The sequence below is a fragment of the Pteropus medius genome, unplaced genomic scaffold (genome assembly GCF_902729225.1).
Source record: "Pteropus medius unplaced genomic scaffold, Ma_sr-lr_union100, whole genome shotgun sequence".
In the NCBI taxonomy this organism is placed as follows: domain Eukaryota; kingdom Metazoa; phylum Chordata; class Mammalia; order Chiroptera; family Pteropodidae; genus Pteropus; species Pteropus medius.
The window spans coordinates 4,018,933-4,039,698 of NW_024350927.1; the positions used below are offsets into that span (position 1 = coordinate 4,018,933).

A 20,766-nucleotide genomic window follows, 5' to 3' on the forward strand; every position below is an offset into this window, starting at 1 on the left:
ACACCCCAGTTCCACAAACCAGGCTTCCAGCCACCCCTCTCCAGGGTCTCCCTGACGGAAACGCTGCCCTACCCCCACCAAGTCCCTGCTCCAGCTCCACCTGGACATGACATCTCTTCCCAGGGAGCCCCTCCTGGACCACCCCAGCCGACAAGGCCCTCCCAGCACCTTTTAAGATGCTATTTTTCAGATGCGATAACTGCATGGTGGTCCTATTTTGAAAGATGGTGGAAGGGGCGGTTCTTAACGTTTAGAGATACCTACTGAAATATTCTTGGATAAAATAGTACAATGTCTGGAATCCCCTTCATGAGAAAGGGAACGAGACTCAAGGGAAGGCACAGGCGACGTAAGAATGGCCAGGAATTAACCATCGTGAATGCTACTGGGGGGAAGAGGGATCATGAGGCTTCTTTCTACTATTCTGCCTCCTTTCGTATATGTCTGAAGGTTTGCATAATAAAAAGTTCAAAATAAACCAAATAGAGTGGGCTCTCCCCCTAGACACACTCAATGTTTCTTTTTCCGTGCCAAGACAATTTTGGCTCTTAGTGAATGAAGCCTGTGGACCTTGTTACAGTACGTTTCTGAATACACAAAATATGTGGGGTTACAAAGGAAGGCAATTTTATTTGAAAATAGTTATCAAAATACTGAAATAAATGTGCGACGAAATACTACGTGTGCTTCCTTGTTAACGCACCGCGTAGCGAGACCTGGCGGCCAGTCTAACACTATCATAATCTCAGAGGAACAAGGTACACACGCGGTTCTGCATGGTATCTGCAAAGGCCGTAACATGTTCAGAAATATGGGATTCCTCTTAGTGACCGAGTTGCAGCTCCTGCTGTCACAGCTGTGGTTTGTCACCTTCCTTTATAATGGAAGGAAATACTACATTTTCATTAGAGGTTCATGGAAATGGGGTGATTTGGTACCCAAATTGATGAACCCCTTGCATCCTGTCATCCTTGGAGGTTCAGTGACATACCCCACTGTCCTGTCTTACCTTCCTCACACCACCAGCCACTCTGAATCAGTTTTCTTATAAGTTGCTGCCCCGCCCCCGCCCCCCCTCGCTGCCGACATACTCCCCTCTCTACCCCGCCACGAGTCTCCAAGCTCCCTGCAGGCGGACTCTACCTGGGCTTCATTGCTTTCACCCATCACTGATCCTCAGAGCTACTACTGGAGGATGACATGTATTAGTTGCACAACACATCTTTGTAAAAAACAAGACAAAACAAAAAAAAAACAAAAAACAAACAAACAAACAAAAACATCCACAAAGAGTAATAAGGCTAATATTACAGAGAGCTTACCCTGTCCCAGGCATTGGAACACACACTCCAGACAGCTTAACTCTCTGCATCCCCACAAAATGCTCTGAAGTGAGGACTATTTATTTTTCTCCCTGTTTTGCAGGTGAGGAAACCGAGTCACTATGTTTGGGAGCCCCTACTGTGGACTATGAGAGTCAAGGCCGGAAAGGCACGGGACCAATGGCCTCCTGTAAAAAGCTGACTGTGGAAGGAGGATACCTTTGGCCCTTCCGCTCCATCAAGGATTTTCCAAGAGAATAGGAGCTTGCAATCACTTTTTATTATTTAAGAGATTTCAGAGTCATATTTTCTACATTCAGTGTCTGTCAGCTCTCCAGAGCAGTTCAGCAAATTCCTACTGGCAGCCTCGACCAATTCCTGCCACGATCTCTTTACAGGTATTTTGTTAAATTACGCACCAAGAACGACAAGCAGAATCTGACGACTGCCATGAACAGTTTTCCATTTCTCCAAAACAACTATATATATATATATATATATACACACACACATTATTAATATTACACACACACACAATATATATATATATGTATGTATGTATGTATGCATGCATTTAAAGTCACATTCTGTAGCTTTGCTCGCCTGTACTAATTTACTAATTGGCTAAAGTGTCCATTTATTCTGTCATTGGCCAGTTCTAGCTAGCAGGTTGACAGGAATAGGGGCCCAAAGACTCAGAACAATTTGTTCCTATCTCCACCCGTCGCAAATGTGATGGGCGCTGTGAAGAAAGTAAGCCCGGAGGCGGGAGCTGTGCGGGACGGGGGCAGGGGAGGGGAGCAGGCTTTCCTTTTCTTTTTCCCTAATTGAAAATGAGAATCGTTCTTTGTTTGAAATGCGTGGCCATCCGCCCTTTCAGCTTGAGAAACCCTGGGAAGAGGCTGCGAGTCACCTGTTACCTAACAGGAATTATTAAGGTCTCAGAATATACTGTCAGCCTCTACCGCCATGATATCAGTGTTAATTTAACTGGAAGCTTCTGGTACACCTCCCCAACGCTCTCCTCAACCCTTACAACGAGGGGACAAACGAAACACAGAACTCACCCATGTCAGAAAGAGCTCGGAGATGCAGTGGAAGACCCACAGTTTCACGGGATGGCTGATGGCCGCAGGGATATCTATAGTGAAGAAGTTTATGCAGATCACCCACAGCAGAGTCCCCACGAAGAACATGCAGGCCACCATGACGAGAGCTAGAAGGATCCCCATCATGCCGTGTCCACCACCGGGGAGGTCGAGCAGAGGCTGTGCCCAACGCAGGGTTTTGAGCCAGTAGACCGCCTACGCTTGTTCCACAACCTGAATCCCCCACCTCCTCATCTCCTGAAAGCACTGGCTTGGCCCACGTGAGTCACAGACTCAGGTGAGGAGGTGGTTCTGACAGGCCCACGAAAAAGAGGAAATGGCCTGTGCAATCTGTCCCAGCTGGAAATGAGAGCTCCAAGATTCCAGCTGACGTCCTGGCATCGCTACTAGAAATGGCCTTGAATAAGTCACCAGGGACCTCACGAACGCTGCTCTCCACCTGCCTCCTGACCTCATTGCCCATCCCCTAATTCCACTCTGGCCACATGTGCTGTTGCATAGTCTGCCAACGTGGCCCCAGGTCCTTTGTACCTGCTGTTCTCTGTGCGACATTCCTCCCCCAGATGTCCACTGGGCTCGTCCCCTCCCCTACTGCAGGTCTCTGCTCAAATGTCACCTTCTGAGTGAGGCTGTCCCTGGCCACCTTATTTAAAATCGTAACTCCCCATCAGCCTCCCCATGCCCACCCCACCCTTCCACCTGCTTACCTGTCTTTACAGCCTTTGCTATCACCTGAGATAACACATAACTTCATTCTGATCGTGAGCAAGTCACACTCTCTAAGCCTTTGGTTTCTAAATCCGTAAGACGGAAATAATAATAACAGCGACAGGCTTTGCGAGCCATCGCCCACCGCCTAGACCAAAAGTCAAATAGTGTCAACTTATTGCACAGCTGCACTGTGCATGCCATCTGTATAATTTTACTTTATTTCATTTCTATAATGAACTTTGCAGGTGAGCATTATCCCCACCCCGAAGCTGCCATTTTTTTCCGCTAAAGAAGCTGAGACTCAATAGCACCCAAGAGCATCCAATAGAAAGGGGACCTGAACCCAACTGGTCTGCCTGACCCCAAAACAAAATCCATATGGCTGCCTCCTGTCACTCCAGTTTCTCAACCTGGGCACCATCAACATTCAGGGCTGGATAACTCTTTCTTGTGGGGGCCGTCCTGCACACTGTAGGATGTTTGGCAGCATCCCTGCCTTCTACCCACTAGATGCCAGTAGCATCTCCCCCATAGTGACAGTCAAATAGATCTCCAGACATTGCCAAATATACCCTGGGGAGCGAGATGACACACACCTGCCTCCTGCGGAGAGTCGCTGTGCAACATCAAGACGCCTCTGACCTTAATGCACAGGGTGCGATTTGACGTGGACCCACTGCACGAATCCCGTTTCGCCTCCCATTAGTGCAAAGGGGGCAGTTTAGCATGATGTTCCCAGCGTCTGAACCAGCCAGAATGCCCAGGCCAGATCCTGGCTCTACACTTAACGAGCTGTTGACTTTGGACGAGTTGCTTAATCTGCCAAAGAGGGATGATAATCTTACTGGACTCGTGAAATTAAGTGAGATTAAATGTGCAAAGGTGATTGTGGGGTATCAGAAAATGCCACCCCAACATAAATATGCCACTTTGGCATAAGGATTATGGTGCGCTGAAGACAACTGAGAAGCAAAGATCCTCCCCCAAAAGCTCTCTACTCTCCCCCACTTATCCAAAAGTAAGACATAAGTTTCCCTTTGAGAAAGCATCTGCCCTCCTCTGTCCCGCATCTGGGAGGGCAGAACTAGATAGCTCTGGACTCTCATTAGCCCAGAGAAGACACTAACAAAACCTGTATAACAAGCCTTATTCAAACAAGCTCATCTTCCATCAGCTTCCCACACTTTGCCCTAACGACCTTAACCCCTTTTCCTTTGTCCTGTCTCCTCTCTTAGAAATTTACTGTTCTTTGTCAAAAATGGGAAAAACTCTCCGGCCTAGCCACTTCTTCAAGCTTGTCACTTGTTTCTAGAAAGCTCCTTGTGCCATGTAAAAAAATACTAACATCAAGTCACAGGCGTATGCTTTTTCTCCTGTTCGTCTGTCTTTTGTCAGTTTAATCACAAGGCCCCAGCTACAGAAACTAAGGAATATAGGAAGAGCGTTTTTTTTTTTTCTCCTCTACACCACGAAAGACAAACTTTTCACCGACGACAGTGCTCGCCTGGGAGTTAATGAAAACCCAGGGCTGTGTATCACGACTGCTGGTTCTAACCAACCAAAACGGACAGACAACTACAAACTCTGAGCTGCCCCATCATGCCAGGCTCTCGCCGCCTACTCTGAAGGCTCTTTCTGACCTACTGGGCGTGGACTTGCAGACGCACTCTACCCCACACCGGCAGGACCCAACTTCTAGCGCATACAAACCCTAATTCTTGCCCACCGGCAAATATTCCATGAATTCTCTCACTGTTGACTGCTCCCTTGCCTGACAAGTAAATAAACTCGGAACTCATTTTGATGATCTCCGTACTGGCCATTGTCTTTCCTTTAACAAGGAGGACAGGATGCACCCAGCAGAGAGCAGAGTCTGCTGTAATGTGATCCTGGTGCTCTTGTTCTTTGACAGTGAGCGGAGAAAAACTGTCACCTGGAGAAGACTTAGTGTAACTATCTCCCCTGCGGACCTTTTAATTTGCGTGGTGGCTCCGAGGTTTGTCTCTCCCTTATAGGCAGGGGCTTTGGCAAAATTCAAATTCACATGTAAAGTGTCAGAGACCTACGTACCCCTGTCCCCTGTCCCCAGCAAAGAGTATGCTTAGTAACACCGTCCTGGTCAGACCATAGGCTGCAGGGGAGGCCGCCTGGGTCACTAATCCAAACCCCGGCTGGCTCCTGGGATTGCAAAAGTCACTTCAAGTGCCCTGTGCTCTTGTCGCAGTGTTAAAAATTGGAGATAAGAGACCCGGCCAGTGTGTCAATTCGGCCTGGGTGAGGAAGAACAAATGCCAGGTGGGAGGCATTCACTCCACTCCATTCTCTCCTCTCCTGTCCCTATGCGCTGGCCTGACCTTCTCAGGTTAATGAATCAGCTTCATAAACACTCCTTGTATTAACCATGTTTTTTTTTAATTTATTTATGTTAATTAGTTTCAAGAATACAGCACATTGGTTAGACATCTATATAGTTCATAAAATGATCCCCCCAATTGCTCCCTCCCTCCCCTGACCTTCCATCTAGCCAACATATTAATGCTAACTATGCCGTGCTCCCCTATGCCATGCTCCCCATCCCCATGACCATCCATCAGCTACTAATTTGTACTTCTTTAACCCTTCACCCCATTCTCCCCAAACCCCCTGCCCTCTGTCTGTCACCAAATTGTCCACCATATTTGTGAGTCTGTTTTTGATTAGTTTGTTCCTTTTATTCCTTAAATTCTACATATAAGTGAAATCATATAGTGTTTAACTTTCCCTGTCTGATTTAAATACCTTCTAGGTCCATCAAAGCAATATGTTTTTCCATCCCCTTCCTTTTCATATGTAGGGGTCTTGTTTTCTTATCCTTTCAGCCACTCTATCTTTTGGTTGGAGCACTTAATTCTTGTCCATTTAAGCTATTTATTGGTAGGAATGTAGTTGTTATCATTCTTTATTTATATTTTTGATACATGTTTTTTTTCTTCTTAAAGAAGTCCCTCCAACATTTCCTGTAATACTGGTTTAGTGGTGATAAATTCCTTTAGCTTATTTTTGTCTGGGAAGCTCTTTATCTGTCCTTCAACTCTAAATGGTAGCTTTGCTGGATAAAGTATTCTTGGTTGTAGATCCTGGGTCTTTATCCTGTCAAATATTTTTTGCCAAACCCTTCTGTCCTGCATAGTTTCTTTTGAGAAATCAGCTGCCAGTCTTATGGGTGTTCCCTTATAAGTAACTGTCTGTTATACTCTTGCTGCTTTTAATATTCTTTCTTTGTATTTAACCTTTGGCATTTTAATTATGGTGTGTCTTGGTGTGGGCCTCTTTGGATCCCTGGTTTTTGGAATTCTCCGAGCTTCCTGGGGTTTTATGTCCTTTCCCTTCACCAGGTGAGGGAAGCTTTCCATCATTACTTCTTTAAACAGCTGTTCGACACCTTGATTTTCTTCAGTTATGCCAATCAGACGGCTATTTGGACTTTTAACAGTGTCCAATATGCTCCTTAAATTATTTTTATTGTCTTGGTATCTTATCTCTTGCCTTTCTGCTTGCACGTCCTTGGCTTTCCCATCCTCTAGATAGGGCATTTGATCCTTTTCTTTACTCACTTTGTTTATTCCTTTGTTTATTCCATTTAATATATTTCTCATCTCGGATAATGTGTTCTTCATTTCAGACTGGTTCCCTTTTATAATTTCCATTTCAATTTTTATGTTTTTTATCTTTTTGTTGAAGTTCTCACTGAGTTTATCTACACTTCCCAAAAGTTCATTGAGCATCTTTATAATCAGTGTTTTGAATTCTGCATCTGTTAGATTACTTGACTCCATTATATCTGAATCTCTGTTCTGTTCTCTCATATGGTTTTTGCTTCTTTGTCCCCATTTTGGCTGCCTTTCTGTGTCTGTTTCTATGTACTAAGCAAAGCTCCTAAGTCTCTCGGTCTTATTAGTGTGGGTTTGTGAAGCAGGTGTCCAGTGGCACAATCCTGAGAGGGATTCAGCTGCAGGTCAAAGTTAGTCCAAGCCTCTGCCCCACTGGGGCCACCTGTTAAGATTCAGGAAGCAGTCCAGAGATACTGTGCTCATTAGGTGCCTCAAAAGGCCACACAGAAACCCAGACCAGCTGCCTCCAGTGTGAGTCTAGGTGTGGCTCAGCAAGGAGCACCTGACTCACTAAGGAAACACCTGGATGTGGCTTGGGTGGGGCCCAGGTTGGGGGAGGCGGGGTTTCAGGGAATCCTCTGGGCGGAGCGACCTCCGTCATCCAGTTTGATAACATCACAGCTAAGGCAGCGCTGTGTCCAGGCACTGGGAGCGGGGAGGGCTCAACAGGGGACAATGGATGCCACCGGCACTTCTGTACAGAGCAGGTCTCACCTCGGCCCTCATTCCGACAATGTCTCCTTGTAAGTCCCTGGTGCTCCCCGCACGCAGGTGTATGGGCACTGGTGCTCAGAGCGAGCAGGTCCGTCACCGCGAAAATCCACTCGCGGACGCGGCCCCTTTAAGGGGCGTCTGCCGCTGCCACCCACTCCGTCCCACTCAGCCGCTCGGGACCGGGCAGCCCCGCGTCCTCACCCCGTCCTGCCTTCTGCCGTTGCAGGGTGCCGTCTTGGACGTCTCCCTAGTTGTGTGGCTTGTTCATCTAGATCCCAGGCGACGTTTCCTTGCTGCTGCTCCTCGTTTCCGTCACGACTTCGATTTGGTCGCCAGAGGGATGCGCAGAGCCTCTATCATCTACGCCATTTTTTTCCTCTCCGATTAACCATGTTTTTTATTCTTTGTGTTCTGATGCTTTGACATCTGTGGCCCTACTGTGGGTGCCGGGCCTGACTGGCCCAAGGTCTGGCTGGTCCAAGGTCTGGCTGTGATCCAGGTCCGTAGCTAGGAGTAGGACCCCAGACTTAGAAAATATGTAAACATACGTCAGCTTACTGTAGCACGCATGTATGGCTGAATGCCACTTTCGTACTCTGCTGTGTGAGGAGCCATGCGGTCTCCCGGAGAGAAAAAGGAAAGCAGAAGGGGAGAGCGGAGGAGGGGAGCACAAGAAAGGGGAGCGGGAAGGGTGCACATAAGACCGCGCGCCCCGGACAGTAGACTACACTCCCCAACAGAGCTGCGCTTCCCAACAGAAGTGCGCTCCGCACGGTAAGGCCGGTGCCTGCAGTTTCGTCCTCATGTCTGCCTCTTGTGCATTCTTCCAGCTGGGCCTCGCACCATCGAACCTTCTCTTCTCAGTCAGCGATTCTGCTGACCCTGATCATTGGCATAGTCGGCAGGATCGCATCACTCGGCCTTGACTCTGACACCTATTGACCCAGAAGGGACTTCCCCTCCCAAAGTCAGCTGGTGCCTGGAGAGATAGTAAACAGCTCTCCTGTGAGCGGGCTTTCCAAATGCAAACCGGCCGATGCAGAACCCACACCCACAACCATCTCCTCCATCCATGTGTCATACTCTGGGCCACTATCTCCCTGCCCTGATCCCCCCAGTGCCTGGTTGCAGACAACTAGCAGCGGCACCTGTGCCCCAGAGCCACTGAAGTTATTCAAACTAGCCAATCCTAAGCCTGCTTCCCCCCATGGAAACCACACACATAAAAAAGGGCTCTTATCCACCGTTCCCCCTTTCTTCTCTTCCCCCTGATGCTTCCCCATGTGGATTAGTAGCCAAACACCTAATATGAGTCCCCAAAGTGGAGTCCGCGGCATCTCACCCCGCTTCCAACCCTGAATCAGTTCATACATCCAGAGCCCCTCGGCTGAAGAGGAGGCCCGGGCCCCTTCGGCGAAGGGTCTGCATTTTCCCTCAAGTTTATTCTGCAGATCTTCCTCTGAGACCCCCCTGAGGGGATCTGCAGCCACTGTGCACGGGAGGGAAGGAAGCACACGGACCCTCCAGGACTAACCACACACCGGTTCTGAATTGACGCTAATCCTGGAACCAACAAAGCTACTGTGGCTTCCCCCATGACAGTAGAACTGGCTGTGGTCAGGTGACAAAGTCTTGCCTCAAGTCCAACTCACGGGGGGCCCCATCAATCCAAAGACCCACACTGTTATACCCTTAATTCCTGAATGTATAATTGAAACAGACACACTTGGAAACTGACAGAGTTCCCACCCTGGTTCTCTGACCAGAGATGAAGGTCATGGAGTAGGAAGGGCTAAGGGGAAGGTTTTGGGTCTTCCCCTCCCTGCCTAGGTAGTAAACCGGAAGCAGTGTTACACCCCTAAGGGAACTGCAGAGATTACTGCCACCATGAAAGACATGAAAGAAACACCTATTGCACCCCATTTTAACTCACCAGGTTGGAACATACAGAAGTCATTGGATCTTGGAGGATGACTGTGAATGACCCTAAACTTAGGCAGTGACTCTGATCACCGCTTCTCCCCCAGCTGGCACTCGGTCTGCAGCCGCTGACGTGGCTGATATATTATCTTCCACACTGATTTGTAAGGAATACCAGAGCCGGGTGCCTTTATCTGGCTGGGCCAACAGTTCCCCTTTACCGTGTCCTCCTCAGGGCTTTGTCGATTCTGCTTTTGGAGAGAAGTATGTCGTACGCTATTCTCTCTATATGAAGTTTGTGGGAAGTACATATTGTGCTCAGATTATGAGCGTGACAGTCCAGCCAACATCACGCTGGCCCACTACATTGATGACATTGTGTCCATTGGATCATTTGAGCAGAAAGTAGCAAATTCTTTAGATGCTGGATTACTCAGGGTCCAACCAGGAGATAGTAGCAGGGAGTCAAAGACGTAACGAACAGCCACTTCTCCTAGGGCAAGATCCAGACCTTAGTATAGAAGTCATGGCCATAGCTAACCAGAAGTGACGCCACGTGAGCCCTTCCTGTGAAAGTGCCTCGCTGGTGGCATCCTGCTGCAAAGCCGCCCGAATGGGACCACGGGAAGCTGCTGGTCGCTGGCGGTGCTGGCTACTGTGTACTCAGGCCACAGAAGACACCACTCACTGCAGGACCTATTCTCTGGAGAAGATGCATGCTGCAGGAGCCAGGTTCTAGAGGCAGCAGGAATTGCTGGAGTCTGGCAAGGAGCATCCCAGAACCAGGAAGATAACTCCGTCCTTTTACAATACTCCTCCAGCTCCCTCTATTGACAAACCTTAACATTGTTCCCGGTGGCGAAGGAGAGGTATGCAAAGGGCGGGTCAAGAACGATGAAAGAGATCTGGGGTTTTATCCTATTTGCAAACTAAGGTAGCCTGCCTCAGTTTCACGGAGACTGGCGGAAAACATGAGATACCTTGCTCAGATTCAAAGACATTTACTACTTCCAGCAAACAGAATGAGCCTTATGTTAGCGTTGATTCTCCTTGCCTCTGAAAGTCCCATGGAATGACACAGAGAAGCCCAGGTGGATGCTGTTCTTCCTGTAGGTTTGCACCGCAGCTGGGGAAACCCTGACATTAGAGAACTCAAATCTTTTATAAGGAAGCAAACCTGCCTGATCTTTTCCCATTGAGTTTTTTTTTCTTTTTAATTAACAAACTTCATTTTTAGAATAGTTTTAGGTTCACAGCAAAAATGAGCAGAAAGTACAGAGAATTCCCACAGACTCCCTAAACTTACACACATACAACCTCCCCCGCTATCAACATCCTGCAGCAGGTGGTACCTTTATTACAATCGATGAACCTACACATCCTTATCACCCGAAGGCCCATGGTTCACATTAAGTTTTGCTCTCGGTGTTGTACGTTCTATGGGTTTTGACAAATGTGTGATGACCCGCATTGTCTTATCATCATACAGAGTAGTTTCACCGCCTTAAAAATCCTCAGCGTTTCATCCTTCCCTCCTCCCTAACATCCACGAGTCCTTTTACCATCTTCATAGTTTCGCCTTTTTCAGAATGTCCTATGGTTGAAATCACATGGTACATCGCCTGCTACACTGGCTTCTTTCACCAAGTGATATGCACTGAAGGTTCCTCCATGTCTTTTCACGGCTTGAAAGTGCATTCATTTTTAGTGCTGAATAATATTCCTTCCTCTCTTCTCTCTCTGGAATATGTTGCACCCGTTCTAGGTGCCCCGCAGTTCTCAGATGTTCTGCCCTGCTTTTCTCGGTCTTTCCTCTTTTCGGTTTTCGGTTTGGGAAGTCTCTGTTATCATATTCTCAGGCTCAGAGATTCTTTCCTCAATTGCATTCATTCTTTTCATGAGCTCGTCAAAGAAATTTTTTATTTCTGTTATGGTGTTTTTGATCATTAAAGTTTTTTTATTCTTTCTTAGAATTATCGTATCTCCGCTTACATTTTCCATTTGTTTTTGCATGTTGCCTACTTTTTTCCTTAAAGCCCTTTGCAGTCTGTCACAGTTTTTAAGTTTTTCTGGTCTGGTAACATTCCTGCCATATCTGACTTTGATTCTGATGTTTCTTCAGATTATGTTTTTTGCCTTCCACGTGCTTTGTAATACTTTTGTTTACAGGTGGAGATGATGTATTGGGTAAAAGGAATTGTGGTGAGTAAACCTTTAGAAACAAATGTAGCAGTAAGGTGTGGGGGGAGGGGAAGCATTCTAGAGTCCTCCATATTCTGGTCTGCCTGTGCCCCTGGGCTGTGAACTTACCGGTGCTTCTCAGTGTGAGGGCCTCCCAATGACACATCCTTCTGGAGTTTTTAACAGCCTTGTTGGTGCTGAGCCTCCAGCAATTTGTCAATTACAGTTCAGGTTTTCCTACCCTCTCTGGGGTGTGAGGGAAGCCCTCCATGTGAAGTGCTGCTCTTTGCAACATGCTGCGGGCCATACGAGGGTGCCAGGAAAGGCATTCACAGAGAGACGGGCTGTCCAAAGGGTCCTAGGGGAAGCCACAACAGATAGGCCCCAGAGGAACCACTGGTTATAGGAGCCAGACCAGAGGAGCACCACAAAACCAGGGATTGAAACCCATCCCTCCTCTAGCATCCTTCCAGTGCCTCGACCTGCAGAGCTTAAGCCGTGCCAGCCGACAAAGGAGAGATATTTAAAAGGCCCATCTCAATTTTCACACAGCATGCAATGAAGAGCAGATTTTTCAGCCTTGGAGCAATATGTGGACAACTGGCACAGATGCCTTAGCGAGATATATGCAAACTTGAAAGTGGGAGACAAATTCCACAAAAATCCAGATGTCTAACCCATTCAGCAGGATTCCTAGGAATTCAATGGTCTGGCACATATTGAAATATTCCCTGCAAGGTGAAGGACAAGGGGCTGGACCTCATACTACTGACTATGAAAAAAAGGCACAGTGTTTGGTAGGCCTTTGGGGGTTTTCACTATAACATCGACAGTCATCTCTGACTATTTGCGGTAGCTATGTTCTGAAAAGTCACCGCAGACACTGAGTTAGCAAATACTGCATTGTTGTTCCTAAGAGAAATATGAATTAGGTTCCTGTGAGCCTCCGGCCACATGTTCATCAACCAATTAATACATAACTTCGCTCTACGTGTGTTTCTATTTAAAGAAACCTTATTGAGTATCTATAGTTGATTCGTTGACATTGAACTCACAGCCTACTCAGCCCTCAACGAACCCGTGAATTTTCTCCATAAGGCACATCACAGCCTTCTCGCACTTAGGAACACTAGACAGCACTTCAGCACGACACTCGGGGGTCCTTTTAAATGGCAAAAAATTTATAACAACGACAACAAAAAATGCAAAACCGCAAAAAAAAAAATGGCACTAAAAAGACTCGTTTACAGGACGAGAGTTAAAACAAGAAGGCAGAGAGCATCCTTGCTCAACCTCAGACGGCAACTCAAATTTTCTGCCCATCTGTACGTGCACATGTCAGCCAATGACCACGAAAGCCACAGGCATATTGGTGTTGCACTTACTAACAAAATTTAGCAAGTCGGTGAATTCGCAAATATGGATTTTGCAAATAACAAGGATGAACTATACCACTTCTGAATATGACATTTCAACCTATCTGTAAAGTCAGGTCTAAGGCTTCCAGATTTAAATGTGGACCAGAGCAAGAGAAGGGTTCGAAGTCCATCTAAGCTGGAGTAAGAGCTGCTTTTGTACTTGGACTTCAAGATTCAGCAGATCCGATGAGACGCGGTAGGAGAATCACAATGCAGACCTCCAGGATCTTGGATTGGATACATATCCTCTCCTACTCGTGCCTTGCTACCGGGCTTTGGTAGATACTGGACACTTGATCACGGACTATCAGAGGACCACGTATCATGAACTGGGTGTTGTTCGATACACCTAGCTATCCGGTTGAGTGTGTGCAGCAGCGATCTACTGTCAAGTGAAAATAACACACAGGAACTGGGCTCAGTCGGGCCCCGAGAGTACACGTAAGGTGCATGAACAGATAGCTCAGACACCTTTCATATCAACTCCCACTTCATTACCTCCTCTTCCTCAGTCCACGCCTGGGGCCTCATGGGGAGTCCCCGACAACCAGCTGACTAAGAAGGAGGGCCCCAGCTGCAGGTTTCTGTGCACCAGACCCAGCATGCAGCTCCCCACCAGGCACCTTTGTATGGACCAGCTTTGGCTCACCGCACCCCAGCAAACTCCTCTGCCGCTCGCTCAGGAACAGAGATTGAAGCCCAGCCTGAGCCCTCTTCAAGTTTCTTCTCTCCCTCGTCCCCAGAGGGTGTGACCGCTCCTGCGTTTGTGATACCTAAATTCTTTGGAATCCTTTTTAACCCCTTTTTAGTGGTTAACCGCCGTGTATCACTTTTATTTAAATTCACTTTCCCTATTATGATTCCTGCTGTCTCATACAGGGTTTACTATGTGCCAGACACTGCTTTCGGTACTTTACAAATTTTAATTCATTTAATCCTCGCGGTAACCTATGAGGTAGACACTGTGCTCGTGCCCATTTCGCAGCTGTGGAAACTTAACGCACAGTCCGGATCCGGCATCCACACGCTTAGCCACTTCACGCTACACCCTGTGCTCACCTTTGGACACTTTTCCCCATCTATGCCCTTCTAACCTGGCCACACACTGCCGTTGAGTTTCCCTCTAACTCCCTAAAAAATTGCAAGTCTTCTCTCCTCTCGGTCCTCACAGCCACTGCTATCGGTCCACCTCTCCACGCCTTGTTTCATCCTAGTAGGTTGTTTTCAGTTTTGTTCTCGATTTTGCTTTTTGAGGGAGCAGAGAAAGGACGGGGAGATCGTTACAGCATTGGAACTAACCGTCTAGACCTTTGCAACATGTTTTCCGACTTCCTCCAGCACGACTTTTCTAAAACATAAATCAAATCATGTTGCTTCCCCGATTAAAAACGTTAAATAGTTTCCCAAAGGCTTTAAGTGAAACTTCGAACTCCTTTCTGCGGCCTGCAGAGCCTGTGTGAGCTCTCTTTCCCTTGATTTTTAGACTCTCTCGCCATTCCTGCCTGTAGACCTCGTGCATCTCTGTGTCACCTTGCACGGGTCATCTCACCGTCAGAGCAGCTGTTTCTCCAACTGCAAAGTGACAGGGTTACCCTAGAGCATCCTTATGTCTTTGCCCAGCCCTTAAAAAAAAAAAAATTGATGATTCTGACTTTTCACTCTTCCATTACGATACATTTAGCTGTCTGGATCATTTGCATGTGTCTATCATGTCTTATAAGTGTCCCTGAATGTAAGTTCTAAGTTAGACCCTGGAGGCAGAAAACATCTTAAGAAGATTTTATTGTGCTTGAGGCTTATAAAGATTTTCCAGAGGAAAAAAAAAAAAGAAGACTATTGGTGTGATTTCTTTCTCCTGATTGGACCTCTCCCGGGGGACCCCATGGGGAGCGGCCCCCAAATATAGCCCCAAACCGTCTGTCACTAGCACCGGCAGACCATCCTGTTTCTCGGGCAGAGAAGTTGTGTCGACTGTTCTTCCCATCACCCTCTGGTGAGACCTCCTGTGGTGGACAGACTCTAAGGTGTCCCCATGATCCTACCCCGCCCGGTGTTCACATGCCCACCTGACCTTGGGTGGGCAAGACCTGTGATTTGCTTCTAACCAATAGAATACGGCAAAGGTGATGGCACATACATGATTACGTGTTTGTGATTACATTATTTAGATTCTCGTAGTCATCTTGCTGGAGTCTGTCTCTCCCTTGCTGGCTTTAAGGAAACAAGCAGCCATTTGGGGAACCTCATGTGGCAAGAAACGAAGAGTGACCTCTAGAAGCTAAGAATGGCCAACGAGCCAACAGCTAGCAAGAAACTGAAACCCTCAGCCTACAAACTCAAGGAACTGGAATCTGCCAATGACTTGACTGAGCTTGGAAGTGGATCTTTCCCAGTTCAAGCCTCAGGGGAGACCATAGCCCAGCACCTTGATTGCAGGTAAGCTCTTTCCAGACTCTCGACCCACAGAAGGTGTGAGATAATACATGCGATATGTGTGTCGGTTTAAGCTGTTATGTTTATGTTAATGCTGTTGCACAGCGCTAGGTAAGACACTCCTCCATCAAAGCTGTTTGCATATAACACGTAGATCACGATGCCTGCCCATGCCTCCAGGAGCCCACTCCAAACTGCCTGTGCAGATACCTGGCCCTGGGATTCTGGTTCTTGCTCCAAGAGATTGCAAGTCACCAGGAAAGAGTTTAAAGAAGGCAAGTGAGAGAAACTAAAGATGGAGCTTTTAGATTTGACCTCTACGACAAGCCCTTTGTAAGCCTTGGCTGCTGCCAGGCTAGGTAGACAGTACGTCTGTGTGACTTAAAGCAACTTACTCGGCACCTCTGGTCTTCTCAATGAAGGAGAGAAAGCCGCTCAAATGCACCCCCCGTCCCTGTGCCCCTCTATGTTTTCAAAGGACTTTTGTTGCCCAGAGTTGTGTCTTGAGACCCACGCAGCATTGGTCCCTGCAGGGCCAGCAGTTAGTTGGTTGGTTAGTTAATTATTCATCTTAACAATGCAATAAGCACCTGCAGAACTATCATCCCAAACAACAGCCAGGACCTTGACCATAACCTTCAGCCAACCCTCTGCTACCCATCTCACTATCTCCCCGATCTGAGAGAATAATTAGCCTGAATCCCGTATCCATCATTCCCTTTCTTTCCTTTTTACAGTTTTATTGTGTCTGTGTATATTCCTTAAAAATATTCTTTTGATTTTAATTGTTTTTAGCTTTATAAAAAGAGTGTCAGAATTTACATATTTTTTTGAAAAATTTTTTACTTAATTTTATACCGCTAAGATTCATTTACATTATGATATGCCCTTCTGGTTCATTTATCTAAATGGCTATGTCATATTTCGGAACACCCTAATGGCCGTGTGATATAATATTCACCATCCACGGTTTATTCATGCATTCCTCCACTGATGAGTATTTGGGCTGTTTCCAGGTTTTTGCTATTTTGAACAGTACCGTGCCTGTCCCCGTGGGTGCCTCTTGGGAGATAGGGCCTCTCTTTGTTCTGTAAATCACCCACCTTCTCCCACCCATGTAACACCTGCTGACCTTGTCCAGCATCTCAGCCAGCCAACAGCAGCACAGAACCGGCCTCCCGGGCCGGACAAGCGCACACGCCAGGGTAGAATTCTGCGAGACAAGACTGGTCACAAGAGCGGCAGCCCGAGAGAAGCCTGTAGGGATGCGGGTCCCCACAGGGCCCAGCACTGCTCACCCTAGGCCCCGGCAAGAGCCCGCCGACCGTGCTGGTGTTGGATGTAACGTCCCCCCTTTGTTCTTTTTCTTGCCCCCTCCAAAGTGGCTCTGGCCAGCTCTGTCTGCGCAAAGCCAAAAAGCCAGGCCAAGTCAGATACCTGATATCTGCCCCAGTCTCCTTAACGTCAGGGCTTGGACGTACCTTGGGGCTCACCTGCTGCAGCGTTTCCTTTTACGGGGTGGTGGGGGGGCGGAAACCGAGGACCAAGAAGGCTTGGTGACTTGCAACCAACAAAGCCAAGACTAGGGAGGACAAGCCCTGCAATATTAATAATAATTACAGATACGTCTATATGCTATCGAGAAGTAAGCAATGATTGGATGGGCCATTTCTGTTAGGTAAGTTTAATTCCAGTGTCAGGAGAGGTTGTGAATGTCCCTTCTGACGGGGTGGGGGTGGGGGGGTCATTAACACCATCTGAGCTTTTCAGAGGGCAGGTTCATTAACGTGAGTACTCTGACTATTCTGGCACAGTGCCAGACACGCAATGTTCCCAATCAACCTCTGTCTAACTCAACTTTGGCTGTACGTAGAAGTACGAGGGACATTTTACAAGTCCTGATGCCCAAAGCAACTTACTCAGCATTTTACAAGTGCTGAGGCCCAAACCAATCGGATCAGAACCTCTGGGGTCAGGGTCCGAGCAGCAGGATCTCCCAAATCAGACAAGTTTAATTCCAGTGTCAGGAGAGGTTGTGAATGTCCCTTCTGACGGGGTGGGGGTGTAACATAATGTGTGAAGGGAGGAGACAGAAGAGGGTGGAATTGAGTCAAAGTGGGCAGCTCTTAGGTAGGTGTCAGCTCTGCCATGGGATTGCGGTTACTGGGGAGACGCCTGGACCCCACCCCCCGAGACTGACAGTCAGCCTGGGGTGGGGCCTGGGCGTGAGTGTGACTTTAAAGCCCCAGAGTGATTTTAAAGCACAGCCAGAGTAGAGACCAGGCTGGGTCCTGCTGACCTCTGCCTCTTCATCTCCCTGCCCTGTTGCCATGACGGTTCTTACTTTCCTTCAAGCACCTCTTTCGGCCTCTGCACCTGCTGACCCTTCAGCTGGGACCAGAGTGAGGCAAGCAAGGCACTCACTTTGGGCACAAAATTAAGGAGTCGCCAATGCACTCGGCAACGGAGATACATAATCCTTTGGCGCGCGGTTTTAAGGTATTAAACTGAACGCCAAAACTATCTGCGACGGACGACAGATGCGAATTTTAAGTAGACAGGATCCTACTTTGCGTTCGCACCACTCACTCAGCCCTGTTGGATCCTCTCTTTATATAAATGTTGATATGTTGCTCATCATAGACTTTTTTTGCATTGAGATTGATTTTTTTAATATCGCATAAAAATATTATTTATTTCGATGACTGAGTTGTTTGATGGCCCTTTAAATCTGGATCCTGAGGCAAGTGCCCTACCTGCTTCACCCTATTCCAAGCCCGGCTCCGTAGGCTCATTTTCCGGCCTCTGTAAGGCCAGCTGCTCCTCACTTGTTGGATAGGCCTGGCCTCAATTCTTCCTTCTTGGAGAGGCTTTCTCTGAACGTGAAACCACCCTACCTGTTTGTTTTCTCTTTCATTGTTCAGTTCTCTTATTCGAGTTAGATCCAGGGGGGCCCTTCCTGTTCTCCACTGCATCCCCTCTACCTGCAAGAGGGTCTGACACAGTGTAGGTGCTCAGTAAATATTTGCCAAATAAGCGCTGGTCTTACTTTTGGAAAAAACATCATCACTCTACAGAGGAAGGGTGACAACCCCGGCCAAGTAACAGGGTGATACTGGGAACCTCTGAAAGGGAAGAGTGAGCTCGAATGAGGGTGAGGCCAGTAGATGGGAGATGGTCACCATTAGCTTCTAAAAAAGGGAGAGCGTCTCAGCAGCAAATTTAGACATTGTTATTTCTACCACCAGGTGGCACTACAGCCTAACCTCATGGATGTTCTACAATGGAAGACGCTCACCTCTACACAGGCAAATTTTCTCACCTGCATCCAACCATCCATCCATCCATCCACCCATCCACCCATCCACCCACCCATCCACCCATCCACCCACCCATCTATCTATCCATCCATGCATTGTTCATTCATAAACACATGCACCCATCGATGTATTCACACATTCATGTATTCATTTAAAAATTAAAACCACAAACCAGGCACTGGGGATTCAGCAGCAAACAAATCAGGAGCCTTCCCTGCACCCTCAGAGTTTCCATTTTTAGTTGGGAGAAGACAGAAAGTAAATAATGAAATACATGAAAGAAGAAGACAAGCTCAGATTGTGGCAAGTGCCCCAAGACTATTTTAAAGAATGACATCAGGTACGGAGGTGGCGGGGACAGGTGGGACAGTAGAGTGGGCAGAGAGTTCTTCAGCTAAGATGTCCAGAGAGGCCACTCTGGTGAGAAACATTTAAGATCAGACTGGAAGAATGAACACAGGGTCACCAGTCATGAAAGGTTGGGGGGTGGGGCCCCTCTTTTGAGGCCAAAGGAACAGCGAGTGCAGAAGATTCAGCGTGGGGAGAAGCCCGGTGTGTCCGAGGCACAGGGACAGGCTATGTGGCTGCCATAGAGCTAAGGGCTACGGGAAGAGGGAGACCCGGGTGACCAGGTAGGAGAGGTTGGCAAAGCCAGCCCGGTCAGGGCCTCGCAGGCTGTGGGGAGCTGCTTGGGTGTCATCTAATGACACCGGAAAGCCACAGGATGGCTTTAATCACGGGACTGACCGGACTTGACTTAACGTTTTAAAAGATCTTTCTAGCTGCTGAGAGGTGAGAGGTGGAGAGACATTGCTGGAAATCAGGAGTAAAGGGGGTGGGCAAGAGAGAAAAAAGGATAAATGAAAGAGGAAAAGGAGGGGCAAGGTACAGAGAGAGAGACAGAGAGAGAGAGAGAGAGAGAGAACCCCAACCCATGATGGGGCCTGAGCGCACACTCACCAAGTGACCCACGTACAGGAACACGCAATGCAGAAATCTGACCTGGGCAGGATTACGCAGGGTGGCAGGGACGGCCGCAGGGAGGAGGTGCCCAAAGACCCGCAGGAAGAAGGTGGACTGTGCCCCTAGCAGCACCGGTCACAGGACAACCGTGTCCCTGAGGCGGTGAGGAGCCATCGCCCTGGGGAGCCAGCTTGGGGACTTGTGTCAGGAGGACCTGGCTGTCTCCTTCCTCCTGCTCTTTGTGAGCTAGCCTTAACTCAGTGACCTGACCTGCCTTCTACATGTGAATCCAACCGAGCCAATGAGAGCTGGGCGGGGGTAAGGGGGTGGGGGGGGTGCCTTCTTTACGGAGAAATGCAGGTACCAGAAAACAAATCTTGCCATCAGGGGGAGTCTTGAGAGATAAGTTCCCCAAAGGCTCAACAGAGATCAGGCTCAGATGACACCCAGCACCCAGGCAGTGGAGGGAACAGCCTTGTGTGGTTGCACAGGCTTCTGTGGCCTAATCTTTCAACTGTAAAACAAGAGAGACGTGGCCGGCCTTCATTGCTAGAGTCTGGTTAGGGCGGGTAAAGCACGTCATTCCAATTAGCAGCCCCGACCCCACTTTGAGACTCCAATCCAGGCCATGGGAAGAAGGCAGCACAGCAAAGGGCTGAGAGGGTCCACTCGAATGCCGACCTGCCTAGGTTTGGGTCCTGCCTTTTCTGCTAACGGGCTCTGTGGCCTTCGATAAGCTGTGTCTGTTCTCTGCGTCTGTTTCCTCTCCTGTAAGAAGTAGATCATTATAGCACCTAACTGAGGGATTGTGAATAGTGCCGCAATGAACATGGGCGTGCAAGTAAATTTTATTTAGCTATAATACATAAATGTATGTATACACATGCACACGTAAAAGTGCACAAATCGTAAGCATATGGCTTGAGGAATTTTCACAAAGCGAACACACCCAAGTGACCAGCATCCAAATCAGGATTCAGAACATCTGTAGCTTCTAGAAAGTCCTTTCTCCCCATCACCAATGC

General features: G+C 47.9%; 1 protein-coding gene across 1 annotated transcript in view; it reads right to left on the minus strand.

Moving 5' to 3' along the window:
- Window positions 1–2,554, minus strand: part of LOC120585721 (arylacetamide deacetylase-like 3) — a 7,128-nt gene extending 4,574 nt beyond the window's left edge. The window contains exon 1 of the mRNA XM_039842043.1: window positions 2,390–2,554. Within this exon, the coding sequence (XP_039697977.1) occupies window positions 2,390–2,554 (165 nt within the window). The remainder of the gene's footprint in view (window positions 1–2,389) is intronic.
- Between the last annotated feature and the right edge of the window lie 18,212 nt (window positions 2,555–20,766).